The following is a 17,037-nucleotide window of genomic DNA, read 5'->3' as shown; positions in this document are numbered from 1 at the left end:
TTGCATTTCATTTGACAGTAAATATTCTACAAAAAGTGCCCTTTTTAAAAACTATTGTATTGCGTAAATATTTTCGCTGAGTTTATTTTGTTAATAAACACAAAACAATGTTGCAATATATTCTTATTAACTAATAGCAAATTCGATAATTGAATGCATATTATTTATTTATTTATTTATTTTACATATAGTGGAAGTATAGAAGGTTACTTAAAAATATATATATATTAATATAATTTTAAAAAGAACCTGAAAACTGATATTTGGAATAAAAAAAAGCTCACAATTTTGAATGTGGTTTCCAGTCTTATAAGTGGTTAAATTATCAAAATTATATTTCTGAATGAGATATAAATGTGGACTTTTAATCCACATGCCTCCATGGACTTTTTAAGGTCAAACAATTTGCACAAAATTACCAATTAATTCATACTTTTTTTCCATACATTTTGAGTTACCTGTATTGCTGTGGAACATCCATAAAACAAGTTAGTTCTAGTGATCACTTATGTTAAAGCAGCAGTACTCAAACTTTTTAAAACAAGGTTGATAGTATGCTAATAGGTTTTCCAAAATTACTGCTGCTACCTGAAGGAATATAACATTTCAATTAAAAACTCTGTGTATTTTGCCTAACCTTTCATATTGTGTTTTATTATTCATCCCTTATGACATTATATGATAAACCAGCAAATGCATAATTTGCTAATTATTCACTTTAAAAAAGAAAGAAAAGAAACCACGTGCCCACATATGTTATTTGTTTTGGGTTTATTTTCTGTAATTCATCATATCCTGCTTCTATTTCTTATGAACATGATATAACCCACAATCCCACAATCCCCTTATAACCCACAATCAAACGTGCTGCGTAAATCTTGCGCAGTGCGGCGCTCTAAACACAGGCAAAGCTCTCCACGGTTTATAGTCTCATCGGGTGCTTATGGCGTCAGGACCGCGCTGTCCAATCACAGAGCTGGATAGCTGCATTACTTTATTCTGATTGGGCGACAAATCATACACAAGGTGTGGGCGGAGTTGGAATTCTGCACATGTCCCCTCCCATTTTTTTTACTGAACGTCATTAACATCTGGGGAGATTATCGTCGAAAGATAGACGTGTACGCTCCTTTGTTCTCTACAACTAAGTAAGTAATACAATTTAATAGAATGTTATATACTGTAATAATTCATAAGCAAAGTGCAGGTGACCTGCGTGAATTAAAAGTGACCGTTTAAAATAAACAGGAGTTCCTGTTCTTAGAATGGTGCATGGGAGTTCAGTGAGGTGTGTTATAGTAGAGGTTTGTGGAAGATGCATAAGTCGAAATGGGGTTAAAAGGCTAAATAATAAAAACAGTATTATTAAACTGTTACACTGCGTGAATTAGTTGCAATAAATAGGACAATGTGCACGGTTATAGCACTTGGAGGGTCTAACACAAACCCAAAGGCCAATCACTGACCACCATTATTCCTAATGACCAATCACTGATCACTGTTGTTCCCAATGATCAATCACTGATCACCATTGTTCACAATGGCCAATCACTGACCACCATTATTCCTAATGACCAACCACTGATCACCATTGTTCCCAATGTATTATATTCGTATAACAGCATGGTGATCAGTGATTGGTCATTGGGAACAATGGTGATCAGTGATTGGTCATGGAACAACGGTGATCAGTGATTGATTATTCCTAATGACCAATCACTGATCGCTGTTGTTCACAATGACTAATCACTGCTCACCACTATTCCCAATGACCAATCACTGATCACCATCGTTCCCAATGACCAATCACTGATCACCATGCTGTTATATGAATATAATACATTGGGAACAATGGTGATCAGTGATTGGCCATTGGGAATAATGGTGGTCAGTGATTGGCCATTGAGAACAATGGTGATCAGTGATTGGCCATTGTGAACAATGGTGATCAGTGATTGGTCATTGGGAACAACAGTGATCAGTGATTGGTCATTAGGAATAATGGTGGTCAGTGATTGGTCATTGGGAACAATGGTGATCAGTGATTGGTTGTTGGGAAATAATAGTGGTGGGAAATAATGGTGATTAGTGATTGGTCATTGGGCAAAACTCAGACAGGCTTTACACACTTATGGTGAGTCAACTGAACCCACTATCCTAATTCATTCAACTGGAAATAAAGTCACCAAAGGGGTCTTAAAAAAGTGACAAGTTGGCAACAGATGCCTGGATGGCATGCTTGTTCATCACAACTGTCAAATATCAATGCACTTTTATCATAAAAATGCATTGGTGACATTACATGCACCTTTAGAAGTACTCCTGCATGACTCATTATATTCTTAATGTGTGATAACAGTTTTTAGCAATCTCTTTGGCCAAGTTCATTATTACAGATGTTACCACACTTTATGTAACATGTTATCTTTAAGTCTCAAGTCCATTCAGCACCCTTGACCTTGGATACCAATCCCACCTGGGTGTGGTATAGATGTTACCTCCGTATAGATTAAGGATGATCCAGTCTTGACGTCCTCACAGTAACATGATCTGTATCAAGCCACAGGTTTCCAACCCTGGTGTTGGAGAACCCTGACCTGCACATTTTAGTGTTTTCCTTACTCTAACCCACTCACTTCAGCACAGGAAGGGTTGTTAATTAGCTGATTAGTCAAATCAAGTGAGATGGGAACAGGGAAAATACTATAATGTACAGGACCAGGGCTGGAACCAGTTTGTGTTCTGTATTTATGTACATCATGTGTGTTGTCTCAATTAAAATCACATTCATGGCATAAAAACAAATGGACATCAGCGAATCAGATTAAAAATGATGTCAAATCCAGTATCGGTCCAGAATTTTAGTCCAGTATCAGTACTCGGTGTCAGATCAGTATCAGACACATCACTAATGTATACCAAGTGACTCACTTTGTTTCTGTCACTTTTTCTCTGATAGAGATCCATGAGTACGTCAGAGGGTATGCGAAAGCGCCATAAGGCTCATCCCAGTGGCACCAATGTGGAGTTGAAAGCGAAGAAAGCAGAGGCGGGCCAATGGGGGAGAGCATGGTAAGATCATACAAGGTGGTAAAAGTTGACAAACAAAACACTAAAAATGTTACATTTATCGAATGACCTTTTTTACTCATATGTTAGACCTAGATATGTGGAAATGAAAAGAACTCATAACTTCATACTTTCTGTTATTAATTTCACAGTAGTTATTACTTACTGAATAATTAACGGTGATTACTGACTGACATGCTTTAAGTGAACTCAACAATAAGCTGGCACTTTAAGCATGAGCTGGATAGGTTTCCTGTTGCAGGGAATTTAACTTTCTTCATCCATTACTACACCAGGGAGGTGGATTGGTTCTCATTGACTGGAGTGATTCTGCTGCTGTGCCTGGCCCCATTCATCGTTTTCTTCTTCATCATGGCGTGTGATCAGTACCAGTGCTCCATCAGCTTGGTCCTGCTGGACATTTACAATGGAGATGCCAGTCCACTAAGCATCTTGAAGCAAGCGCCTTCATTCACATGGACTGCCGCCAAAATCTACGGCTCCTGGGTCACCTTCCAGGTAAAAATGTTCATATTACAACAGTGAAAATGATAATATGATATTGTCATTATATTGTACAGAAGGTCATTACCTTGTACAGTGAGGGTAATAATATGATTGGTTTCACCAAGAATGATACAAGTGAGAGAGTTCAAAAGGTTTGCATATACCTCTGGTTGTTAGTGAACCTGGCATGCACAAGGTTTGGATGCAAGTGCACAATTTTATTTTATTCATGAAGCAAAAAAGTCCAAAAGGGCAGACCAGTGATGCTATGCTGGAAAGTGAAGCTTCAAGTGTGTGTCGAGGAGGCAGAGCTCTTTCATGTGAAGCTCAGTTTGTGTTGTTTTCTTCGTTTAGAGATTACTTTGAATATGGGTCCATTTTTGGCGGGTTGTTTCGAGTCAACAGATTGCGTAGAAGCGTATTCAATCTCTAAGCCCCAAACACAGTCACTGTTCAGTTGAAGCACAGAATACTTCTGTAAATTTGAATCTTACAGTGATATCTCTGCACACGTTTATTATTTAAAAATGTAATGTCTCGGCTACAAAAAAAGACACTTTCATTAAAAATAAAAAAAAATAATAAAATCCTTTATTTAACATGGCTTACAACAGCCATTTTTTGTTTACTGGTGCTTTCATGTACAACAGTTTTACATGGCACACATTGGTCTATATTATTTTGACCACTCAAGGACTCTAGTCAAAACACAGGCCGAGTTATTCAAACTGGAAGACAATCTTTGCAAAGTGGTTCCTATTTACTTGTCTAAAATGATAAATATAGAACATGTTTGAGATGCTGGCAAAGATCTAACAGTTTGACCAGTTTGCCCTGTGTTTTGGCAGATGGTAGCTGGCTGAACTGGATTTTTTAGAATCCAGAAATTCATCATTTATCAACACAAGCGACTGGAAAGATTGACTGTTTCATGAAGCTCACCATTACTAGGACAAAGCAAATTTAAAGTCTCAGTAACATTTAAACACCCAGTAACGTGACTTCACAAAGATTCAGTCAAAGTCCAGGTTATGTATGGGAATTGTGCTGATTCGGAAAAGATGGTCGTGATTTGAAGTCCAAGAACTGGAACGAGGTAGTAGTTTGTTGTTTGGCTGAGCATTCTGGGAAATGCTGCTGCTACATGGTGCCGATCTAACAATATTGAAGCATTAGTGAGGAAGAAGTTTTTCAAGGAATCATTGTATGAACATCACACTTGGCCCATGTGTCACTAGGTTTTTAAGGGTTAAATCTCATCAAAACATGACACCTTAGCAGAGAACTATCATTATGCTGAATGGAAAAGGGATGTTCTACTGAAATTTCCACAGTCGCAAAAGTGTGTCTACCAGCTTGTTCCAAATGTGAAGAAAATGTTAAGGAAATAATACCACAGTGATTCTTTAACTATTGCACTCGGCCTCTCTCCAATAGGTGGTGCTGTATATGTGCATTCCAGATGTTACCCACAAGTTCCTGCCAGGTTATGTAGGAGGGGTGCAGGAAGGAGCTCGTACACCAGCAGGTAAAGAGTTCACCACCCTCAGTGTCATGTGATTGTACAGCAGAGGAAGCTGATCTGGAAGGAGGTTTTATTGTTTATGGTAACATCTGAACTTTTAAGTTGATAGCACATAAATAATGCTGCATTACCGTTAGCAAAGATACTATAGTGTCTGATAGGTGAGGAATAGCCCGGAATATTAAATGTTATACATGTTAAACAAGGACAAAACTGAGAAGAAACTCATAGAAACATTAGAACACAAAAACAGGAAAAGCACCAATAAGACAAAAACAATAAGTTTTAAAAAAAAAAGCTGCTGATGAGATTAATGCATAGATTGCAGGGACATCCACTCAGACCAGACTACAAGTTGATTATTTTCCAAAGAGTTTTATTCATCTTATACAACAGCAATTTGCCAACAATTAAAATTTTTTAAAACATTTATTAAGGAACAACACTGTGTTCTTTTGATCCATCTATAGTTATATTTAATGTTGTGGAACATCTGCAAAACAACTTAGTCCCTGTTGTGACATATGTTGTAGCAGCTATAAACAACGGTTCCATCACCAGCCTTTCTTTTTTTCTCTTTCTTGTTCTTGAAATTAGTAAGAAAAAAAATGTAGCTTCTTATTTCTATTTACACTGATGGCCTTTGGCAGACCATCTGAGCAATTGAGGGTTAAGGACCTCGCTCAATCTCTGACTGTTATAAAGCACTGACACTGGAGACTCCTTCCAAAAATGCTGAAGAAACATCTCCTAAGAGAGCTCTTCACCATATCCGTGATTGCACAAATTTTGTATTCTGTTTATTGCGAATAACATATTCGAATGAACACATTGCTATAAACCTTGCAGTCAGAACTATTGTCCTTTCTGCTGTGATGGAAAACGTATCAACACCTTTTAACTAATCAAAGTGGAGAATTGAACATCACTGTGGTATAATACTGTGCTTTAGCCGGTATTACTGTGGTTGCTTTCACATCTTCGTTTTCTTGCTCATAAAACTCCTGTACTTTAAGTTAAAACTTAATAAATGCACCCTGCTGTCATTCTTTCAGGCCTGATTAATAAATATCAGATCAACGGACTGCAGTGCTGGATTATAACGCATGCTTTATGGGTAGCCAATGCTTATCACTTCCACTGGTTCTCTCCTACTATCATCTTCGACAACTGGATCCCGCTGCTGTGGTGCACCAACATTCTCGGCTATACTGTTTCCATGTTCGCTTTTATCAAGGCCTACTCGTTCCCCACCAACCCAGAGGACTGGTAAGAACATATCGTATTGATTTGTTTCTTGTTCCATCATGCTACCGACTGACCGATTTGTGCCGTGCAGCAAATTCACAGGAAACTTCTTTTACGACTTCATGATGGGCATCGAGTTCAATCCACGCATCGGAAAGTGGTTCGACTTCAAGCTCTTCTTCAATGGCCGTCCCGGGATTGTCGCCTGGACTTTGATCAACCTGTCCTACGCTGCCAAGCAACAGGAGCTCTATGGTTATGTAACCAATTCTATGATCCTTGTCAATGTGCTGCAGGTGAGTTTTTCTACCACTAGGTGGTGAATTTTTTTTTTTTATGCTTTTCCGTGAAACGAAAAAAGAACAGAAAATCCAAACTTACTTATGTATAATGGATGTCTAAGGCCAGTTGTTGAACTGTTAATAAATATCTAAGGGTGCTTCAGGCATTTTTTTATGTCACAGCAGAGCAATACATTAAAACAGTTAATTACACTTTCCCAAAATGTTGAAGTATATAGATCATATAGAGCAGGGGTTCCCAAACTTTTCCAGGGCAAGGCCCCCCAGATGGCATTAACATTTGACCGAGGCCCCCCTTTTGCAAGATGTCTTTAAAACACATTAAAAATACAGACTTCTGAATATATCACCCTTTTTTATTAATAATTACATCTTACATCTTTACATTACATTACATTAGGAATTGATTATGTGTGTGTGTGTGTGTGTGTGTGTGTGGTTGTCTGAGAGTGAGAAAGAGAAAACATACATTTATTTATTTTTCACACCAAATTGTTGAGGCCCCCCGGGCGCCCCTTGGTGGCCCCCAAGGAGGCCGCAGCCCCCTCTTTGAAAACCACTGATATAGAGCACGGGAGTCAATCATATGGCCCATGGACCCACATGTTTCATGTTCTATATTCATATCATTTTGTATACTGTTAGTGAATTAAATGATTTAAAATATATATATATATAATAACTAGTCTCAGTTATTCCCCTAGGAGGCAAAATTGAAATGGCCACAAAAAGTCTCGCTACTGATACCGAGTTACAAATTTATCTTTGTAAATATGTCTCTTTCCCAAAGAACTAGTTCAGGGGTTTCATAGCAACTGGGGTGAATACTTATGCAATTGCAACTTTTAAGATTTTTTACTTAACGATATCAATATTTCTACATTATGGGCTATGTCGTGTAGGTTGCCAGGTTGTAACACTACAAAATGTGGAAATGTTGAAGGGTTGTGAATACTTATGTAAGCTTCTGTACATTTCATTTGATATAATTGGAATTTTTTTTGTTATTGAATTGCAATATGTTGATCCATTTTGTAGATGACGTACTGTATGTTCAATTTGCATGTTAAGAATGTGCCTTTAAGATAAATGTTGATAAATGAACACAGGCGTTTAGCAGGAGTTATTGGTCTACTAAACTGATTTTTCAGTCCAGCCCACTTGACAAAGGCTGGACTATTCCTTTAATGATTATATCACTGTCTGAATGAATGCTGCTCAGCCCTGTCAGAAAACTCTGTATAATATTTTTTTTTCCTGTGCACTTCCTGTGTCTTATAAATCACTCTTCTGCACTCAGGCCATCTACGTATTAGACTTTTTCTGGAACGAAGCCTGGTATTTGAAAACGATTGATATCTGCCACGATCACTTTGGTTGGTACCTGGGCTGGGGCGACTGCGTCTGGCTGCCTTTCCTTTACACACTACAGGTATGTTAATGATACACACCTCTACACAAATACACAAGCCTTAATGTGTGCTCATGGGTAAAAAAATAAAATAAATAATAACAGGGCCTCTGCTACAATCTTGCAATTGCAGAACATTGTCAAGCCGCCTTCTTCCCTAACTGACTCCACCCCCTTGTGGGTTAGAGTTGAGTAGTTCTGGTTCGTCTGGGGGCGGGACTAATTTCTGGGCCAGAACAATATAAATAGAACCCTGAGACAAAGTGACAAGGTTTTTTTTCTAAGGTATCTTAAATACAAAAGAAATTTTATCATTAGTATCTGTATAAAGCATATAAACTTTTTTTGTTGTTGTTGTTGTTTGTTTTGTTTCTTTTACATAAAACTGTATGTGCTTGGTACAATTTCTGTAAATAATATGACCCGAGGCTACTACTGAAAAGTACTACTAAAAGAACTTTAAAATGGAAGTCAAAAAAGAGGAAAATTCAGGTTTTAGACCAAATTGGGTATATGTATACTTTTAGGACAACAGTAAATGAGTGAAAATGTTTTTACTTTTACCTTTAATGCTTATACTTTTTAATTGCTTAAGCTGTCTTCCTGGAAAGATCACCTTGTGTAAGGAGCCAGTTTAACAAACACTGACAACAGTAAAAACACTCAGTCTGCCTAAAGGTGTCTAAAACCTTGCTAGCTAAGTGCAAATTCCTCACACGAGAACGACAGAAGCCTAATAAATTGAGTTTGTAATCAGATACCGGCTTTCAAAACGTCTGAAGCTCGTCGAGAAAAAATCTTTAAATGCAGTGTTCTCCCTTTCTGCTTTTTTTTTTTTTTTTTCTTTCCAACTTTACTTCTGGTTGATATACATGCAGAAGGGAAACACATTTCAGGGCAGGAAAGTCTGTTTATATATGTTTATAGATATATCACACACATACATATACATATACATATATACATACATATATATACACACATATACATACATATATATATATATATATATATATATATATATATATATATATATATATATATATATATATATATATATATATATATACACACATATATATACACACATACATACACATATACATATATATATTGGTAAGAGTGGAAATATGTGGCGGCCTTGGAAAACCTGGTGATTTTATATATATATATATATATATCTCTCTCACCAGGTTTTCCAAGGCTGCCACACATTTCCACTCTTACCTATTCACGCACACCTGGTATCAGGCCCAATTATATGTTATGTACTATTATTATTCATCTTAATTATTACTAATAAGTGAGATGGAGCTACTAGGCATTTTAAAATGAGTCTACTGGGTGATCCATGGCTAAATAAGTAAGCAGAATGGAAGATTAAGCTGCATGTTTATTTAAGAAATATTGAGTATCTCTGACCTTTCTCTCTTGATGTTCTGCTTCAGGGCCTGTACCTGGTCTACAACCCAGTCCAGCTCTCCACGCCATACGCCTGGGCCGTCCTCGTCCTCGGCCTGGTGGGTTACTACATCTTCCGCTCGGCCAACCATCAGAAGGACTTGTTCCGGCGCACACAGGGTCAGTGCAACATCTGGGGCCGCAAGCCAACCTTCATCGAGTGCTCGTATCGTTCAGCTGACGGTGGTATTCATAAGAGCAAGCTGCTCACGTCAGGCTTCTGGGGCACCGCACGTCACCTTAACTACACAGGAGACCTGCTGGGTTCACTGGCGTACTGCATGGCATGCAGCAGCGGGCACCTGCTGCCCTATTTCTACATCGTCTACATGACCATCCTGCTGCTGCACCGCTGTATCCGTGATGAGCATCGCTGCAGTAGCAAGTACGGCAAGGACTGGAAACGCTACACGGACACTGTGCCTTACCGCCTACTGCCTGGAATCTTCTAGAAGAAGAACAGAAATTTACTGCCTTCCATCCCGTAACTTCACTGAATTGTGTGTGGGAATGCATATTTTTCTTTCAGTATTAATTTTGAATCAGAATTATTTTAGCTCTTCGCTGGATTTAGTACAGGTTAACTTGTCTACCTCGTTTCATGTCATTTGCTTTTACCTAGATTTTCAAGCTCATGCAGGAAACTGTGATATAAATTGACTCATATTTGCCATGGTTTTATGACCAATTTGTAAAGTATGTGTGTGTGTGCATGTATGTGTTTCCTTACGTAGTATTCAGTACGAAAGTAGGCACGTCTATGCATTTTAAAAGGCACTTACATGTTTTATACAAAGGCTTTTCGTAAAAATCCTTGAGTAGTCCCTAAAAGGAGTCCAAACAGCCCAATCCAGCTCTGTGTCAGAGTTTCTTTTATAAAAACACTTTCAGCAAGAACAGTTTTTAAGATGCAGAGATTAAAATGATGTCTGTTGATGAGTTTCTCATATTACAATTTTTGCAAATGGGAATTGCTCATTAAATATGCGCTAATTTGCATATTACAAATTGACCTGACTTAGGGTTGTTATTTTTTTTCTTTTGTGATAGCGGTTAAACCTAAACTGCATTCCAATGTAGAAAAATAATAATACATGACTTTTTGGTTTGTCAGGAAAATGACAGGCGGGATTTTTGTGTTCTTTTGGGTTTTTTTTTTTTTGCGTAAAAAGAGAAGCTAGTGAGGGGGAACAACTTTTTATAGCTACTTTAACTGAACTAACCGGTTTCATGGATATTCCACAAACTTAAATGTAACTACAAACAGAGAAAAAGTACACGTTGGCAGATTGCTGTGGTATGAGAGACATAATGCACTATGAGATGTGATTAGACTGGAAAATACTCAACTTTGCGGTGTAAAAGTATAACTCCACACCACATCACTATGTCATTGATTATATTCCTATAACAGCATCTCCTGAGTGCTTTATTCCTTATATATTATGTATCATAACTTGAATGCTCACATGAATTCCCTAAACTCAAACCTCTGAATGTTTCCTTCCTTCTTACTGTACAGTCTGTCCTTTACTGACTTCTGTACTGATTAGAAAGGCTTGGGTGTATAGATATTTCCAGCAGGTGGCAGAAGGGTCCTCCATTTAAAATGTTACAAACTCCTCTTGTCACATAAGTCTGGCCAGGAAGAGACACAAGAAGGTCATCTTGTATTTGTTGATCATATGTTATTGCATATATAAAAGAGCTGGCAAAACAACAACAACAAAAGCCCTGGTCTTTAAAACATGATGCAGATTTACTCATTTCAATTGAATAAAAACAACGAAAATTTCCCAGAACATAGTTCAGTTTCAGAACCCCACGTGCTCACCAAATACACCTCCGTCTCTGCATTTAGGCACACGCTGACAACACACCGTGAAGCATGACTCCCACTTTACACATAAACACACACTCACGCACATACATCCATACATACATTCATACATACACCCTCCTCCCATCACTCTCCTTATAAATAAACACGTGTGGGCTTGCTACACTGCATGACCGATTGGATCGTAAATCAACACTGCAATTTCATGGTGGCTACTTTGCTAAAGACAATGTGGAAGTACTTAGTCTAAGTCCTGCAGAGCTCTGACTGATGAACTGCACTGCACTGGACATGATGTGAATTGCAGTGACTATTCTTAATGAGTCAAAATATGTACAATAATGTCAAAAATGAACAAAACCAAAAGCTGTGGTTGTAACCCAAGAAAGCTTCTTAACGCTCAAGTGCAGTTTCTGACCACATGATGAAGAAACTGATAAGATACTCCAGACCGAATAGATTGGATGTAAATGGGTTTGTATTGATTCACCATTTCTTTCTTAAAAAAAAAAAAAAAAGACATTAATGCAAAGTGTAATTAATTTGTTGCATTATACTAAATGACTTTGGCTTTTGATGAATGTGAATAGATTTAGATGGAGAAATAATGGAGAGAAGTTGTTATAGACACAAAAGACACAATGTCTACATGGCTCGTCAAAAAAATGTGCCAGTCTGTGCCTGGCCTGGTTCTCTGAGGTCCCAATGTGAGTAACTCAGAAAATAATGACCCATAATTCAGAGTTTGTACCACATACTTTCTCAGGTAATACATACACTTAGGGGGAAAAAATGGTTATTGTAAGCTTCTTACCTATGAACTCACCCCCTTGAACTTCTGCACATTTTGAAGTGTGAAAACATGGAACTGAAACAGACGTCATTGATGTAAAAATAGTCCCTACCACTGAAGTTTCAATATGAATACAACTGCTCCTGGAAGGCCCTGGATTTTGATAGAGAATATACCTTAATAACATCATCATAAAATACAAGGAGCTATCAACAACACCAGGAAAATTTTATGTAAAAGTGTCAATCAGTGTTTAGATATAAAACAACAACACCAGGAAAATTTTATGTAAAAGCGTCAATCAGTGTTTAGATATAAAACAACAACAACAACAACAACAACATTAAATTCACTCAGTACGTTTACATGGACAACAATAATCCAATATTAACCCGATTAAGACGATACTCTAATTAAGAAACTAGCATGTGAACAGCAATTTTTTATTACCTTAATCCGACTAAAGTCATACTCGAAGTAAACACAAATGGAATTAAGACGTGGAGTATTCCTGTTTTAGTCGCATTATCGATGTGTTACAGACATGTAAACACCTTAATCACACTATTAACGTCATGTGGGAGTTTTCGCCACATTTTGCGACAGGACACGTACACACACGGCAGTGCTCAACCGTTTTATGGCAAACAAGAGCACGGCTGCGTCCCAAACCGCATACTTACCTACTATATAGTAGGTGAAATACATGTATCTGAGCTACTATATAATAGGTAAGTACGTGGTTTCGGAAGCAGCCCACGGCTTCAAGCAGTCATCTATTTGCAAGTATAGCATGACTAGTAATCAACTGCACTTGAAGCTTTCGTAAAATTAAAAATGAAACACCCAAAACTGTATACGGTACCATAACAAAGAACAACTGTATGTTGATACGTGAAATTCTGGAGGGAACGTCGGATGGCGTGGCATAGAGATGTAATGACGTGTGCTGTTAATCGATCTATGTTCTATAATATATATAACAGGAACATGGAAGGAATATTCTAAAAGTGACTCATGTAAACACTTTAATCACAATATTGTCTTATTCAGAATAAGGTCAATAATTAGATTATTGCTGTCCATGTAAACTTAGTCACTATTAGAATATGGAAATAATATGGCATAACCACAACTCTGCCTAGAGCAAGAGTCCACCAAACTGATGAGTTAAGCAGGGATTAATCAGAGGAGCAACCAAAAGGCCAAGGGTAGCGTTCAGCATGATGCTACCACCACCATGCTTAATTGTGTGGATGGGTGAATAGCAGTGTTTGCTATTAGAAATGTTTGCTGAGTCTCCACCATGCCTTCTGGCAAACTCGAAATGGACTTTCATAAGTCTTCTGTTAATCCCAGTTTTGTGGAGTGTCCAGGCTATGGTTGTAACACTTTAAAAAATGTGAGAAAGGTCAAGCGATTTGAATATTTATACAGGTTATTCAACCATTCCTGTTAGGAAAACACGTTGTTGTAGGGATGGACATAGAACCTTTAGGAGTTCTTGCAGAGGCACAACTGTGACGAAGCCTCAAGGGTTTTAAATGTTCTTAAAGTGTACAAATAGACCATTTCAAGCATCATGTCTTATATTGTTCAAATGTTTCTTCATTGAAAAATCTTCATTGTGCCCTTAGGAGTTACCAAAAAAAAAAAATCACATCATAGTCATCAATCAAATATGTAACCATTTGTTGGTACTGAAGATGCAAACCATATACAATGTTTAAATGGTTAATCATTAAATTAGCTGTTATCTAAAGTCCACTCTAGGTTTCAGTGCCTGGCCTGGTTTTCTGAGATCCAGTGTGAGTAACTCATTAACTCGTATGCTATACCAAAGCACTGTAAAATTTGAGGTCACAGTTGTTTTCTCTTCACTTACTTCCTCTTTTATTTGTTTATGTCCTTCACTTTAGTTAAACCAAACCTGATAGAGGAAATATTTTTTCTATTTGTGGGTAGATAAAACTTGTGCAATATTAAAAGTCGTCACTGAAGTGAAAACGAGGAAATAAAATGTTTACGCTCCACCTTTTATCAGTCTCTCTGCATGTTTTCCCACAGGGCCGACGTGTATGGGGAAGCTGTACTCGAGTGGGGGTTGGAGGATGGTGTTCATGTGTCAACACACGAGTGTTGCCTTTCATAGTTTAATCCACATTTTGTAAAATTCCATACACAAGTGAAACTGTTTGATCTGCTCGAAATAACACATCAAGCTTCTGTCACATTCAACGTTACTTTACTTTCTCTGTCATATGGTGTATGACATCTGTGTCTGAGGAGCAGACTCTTCCTATGTCTCTCTTTCCTCTCTGAGGTGGTGTAAAAAGTTTAAAAAAATAAAAGGGGAAGGGGGTTGGGATTAATCAGAGCAAGACAGACTAAACACACCTGACAGTCTGACCCTGGAGGTCATCCTGAAGCCACCCTGCATAAATCAGCGAAACAAATACACACATGGAGGACTGTTAAAACACAATACGGTACAGCAGCAAATCGATGATCTTCATTAGAGTAGTGGCTTTAGGTGCCAATATTCCAATTTTATTATGATATTTTATGTTTTCTGCTCTGGTATCCCATCCAGGTGTATTCCTGCTTCACTCCCACTGTTTCTGCTATAGGCTCATAATGCGTTCAAGGTGCCTTGTAAGTGGTAATACGCAAGTTGTAATAACATCATTTTGCACCTAGGCACTTTCGACATGCGAAGTGGAAAAAATAAAACACATGGATGCCACCACAAAAGTGTGCTTTTGTTTGTTCTGCACAAAAGCACAGCAACATTCGCAGACAAGTACTGTGTCGGTATATTAACTGATCTAAAGCTAATACTACTTGAAACTAATGTAGAAGTAGAGAAAGGGTACTTTACACTTTTCACACTGTGAGAAGCCATGACATTACGCTGTAAATGGGGAAGGAACTGGTCGGCAAAGACTTCCGCAAGTTGATGAGGGTTTCCCCCCCCCCAATTTGTTGTTGTTGGGGTGTTTCTGTGGCTTTTACCAGTTGTAGGTGAGGAAATTTTGTTTTCTCTTGATAGTGGGCATTGAACTATGTAATATATATATATATATATATATATATATGTATACATGCTCCCCTGGAAAATTTTCATCCCTGCTTGTTTCCAATCTACAACCTCAAGAAAATTCGTACTACTTTCACAGATACTGTTATGTGATGGTGAGAGAAAATGAAGAACAAACAGCCAATAGAGTTAGCAAAGCAAAGTAAGGGTAACAAGGATAGAGTTAGCACAACCCTCAGCCCGGATCAGACACCTGTCCCTGCTAGACACAGGAACTCAACCCAGGTTTACTGGGATTAGTAACTTAACTGCACCATAACACATTTTGGTGGAAAAGAGTTGTTAGAGATCACAGAAATTGGTGGAGGTGAGGCCAGTTACTGAAAGTTATGGATTTGTACTCGTAACTGTACTGCACCAGCAGATGCTGAGGAAAAGCGTTATAATCCTATTTTCACATTAGCAAGCTACAAGTCAGTCATGCCATTGTTTGCCTCTTGTGGGCATGTAACAAGAGCTACTGATGTAGCTTGTGGGTGCGCTTTTTGGTTCTGATCCAAAAACAGCAGTAGTAGTTATATGTACAGTCATGTGAAAAAATAAGTACACGCCATGGAAATTGTTGACGTTTTGACATACTTGGACAAGCAAATATTTGATCATCTTTGAAACAGTGCTTATTAATAAAGTTGATATACTTGATCAAAACCACAAGGAAAATTAGCATTCTCAATCATTTATTCAACAGAAATATCAATAGATGTGATAAAGTAAGTGGAAAAAGTACACCCTTGGCCTCATAAGCTAGTATTGCCCCCTTTAGCAGAAATAACTTCTTGTAGGCGTTTTGCATTATTGTCCACCAGGCTTGCTGGAATTTTTGACCACACTTCCATGCAATATTTTTCAGTTGCAAGATGTTTGAGGGTTTTCTTGCATGTACTGCCAGTTTCAAATCCTCCCACAACATTTCAATGGGATTCAAATCCAGGCTTTGACTAGGCCATTCCACAACCCTCCATTTCTTCTTTTTGAACCATTCCTTGGTGGATTTGCTAGTGTGTTTAGGATCATTATCTTGTTGAAAGGTTCACTTTCATTTCAACTTCAACTTTCAGACAGATGGCCTCATATTATCTTCAAGCACTCTTTCGATATGATGCAGAATTCATAGCTGAATCAATGAATGCAAGATGTCCAGTCCCTGAGGCAGTGAAGCAACCCCAAACCATAACATTTCCACCACCATGCTTCACAGTTGGTATGAGGTGCTTCTCTTGAAAAGCTGTCTTTGGTCTGCACCAAACATGTCTGCTGTTACTGTGGCCAAACAACTCTATCTTTGATTTGCCTGTCCAGAGCACATTATTCCAAAAGGCCTAGTCTTTGTCTATATCCTCATTGGCAAACTGTAGTCTTGCAAAGGCTTTTTCCTGGCACGCCTCCAATGCAGGTCAAATTTGTGCAATATCTTTCTGATTGTAGAAGCATGCACTTTGACACCAACAATTGCAAGACTTACTAGCAGATCCTGTGATTAAATTTTGGGGTTCTTGGAGACTTCTTTTTTCATCAGACGGTCTGCTCTTAGGCTGAATTTGCTGGGACGGCCAGTCTTGGGAACACCGGACACTAGATTTGAGAGGTATACATGTATATGCACAAGAATGCTCACCTGCCATTTTGTCACTGGTTATTATGAGCTTAGGTTTAGACACCATGGACAGAGGGAGTTTGGTGAAGGTGAATTTAGGTTGTGATAAATGGTACCTGACCACAGTTAGTGAGTGTGAAGGGTAAAGTATAGCCTTGTCCCATTTTGTTTCTTTCTGTACCTGGCA

The 17,037-nt window shown here is 38.1% G+C and overlaps 1 protein-coding gene across 1 annotated transcript; it reads left to right on the top strand.

The window, feature by feature from the left end:
* Nucleotides 1–568: 568 nt before the first annotated feature.
* Nucleotides 569–10,535, top strand: dhcr7 (7-dehydrocholesterol reductase). Its single transcript, XM_053635436.1, has 8 exons — nucleotides 569–1,148; nucleotides 2,960–3,072; nucleotides 3,366–3,588; nucleotides 5,014–5,104; nucleotides 6,157–6,370; nucleotides 6,441–6,645; nucleotides 7,952–8,083; nucleotides 9,511–10,535. Exons 2-8 carry the CDS (start codon nucleotides 2,966–2,968, stop codon nucleotides 9,973–9,975), a joined length of 1,437 nt encoding a protein of 478 aa, XP_053491411.1. The 5' UTR covers nucleotides 569–1,148; nucleotides 2,960–2,965; the 3' UTR covers nucleotides 9,976–10,535.
* Nucleotides 10,536–17,037: the final 6,502 nt, after the last annotated feature.

This window comes from Ictalurus furcatus, chromosome 10 (genome assembly GCF_023375685.1).
Source record: "Ictalurus furcatus strain D&B chromosome 10, Billie_1.0, whole genome shotgun sequence".
NCBI lineage: Eukaryota > Metazoa > Chordata > Actinopteri > Siluriformes > Ictaluridae > Ictalurus > Ictalurus furcatus.
The sequence above is the reverse complement of the archived record's forward strand: the minus strand, read 5'-3'. Positions and strand labels throughout refer to the sequence as shown.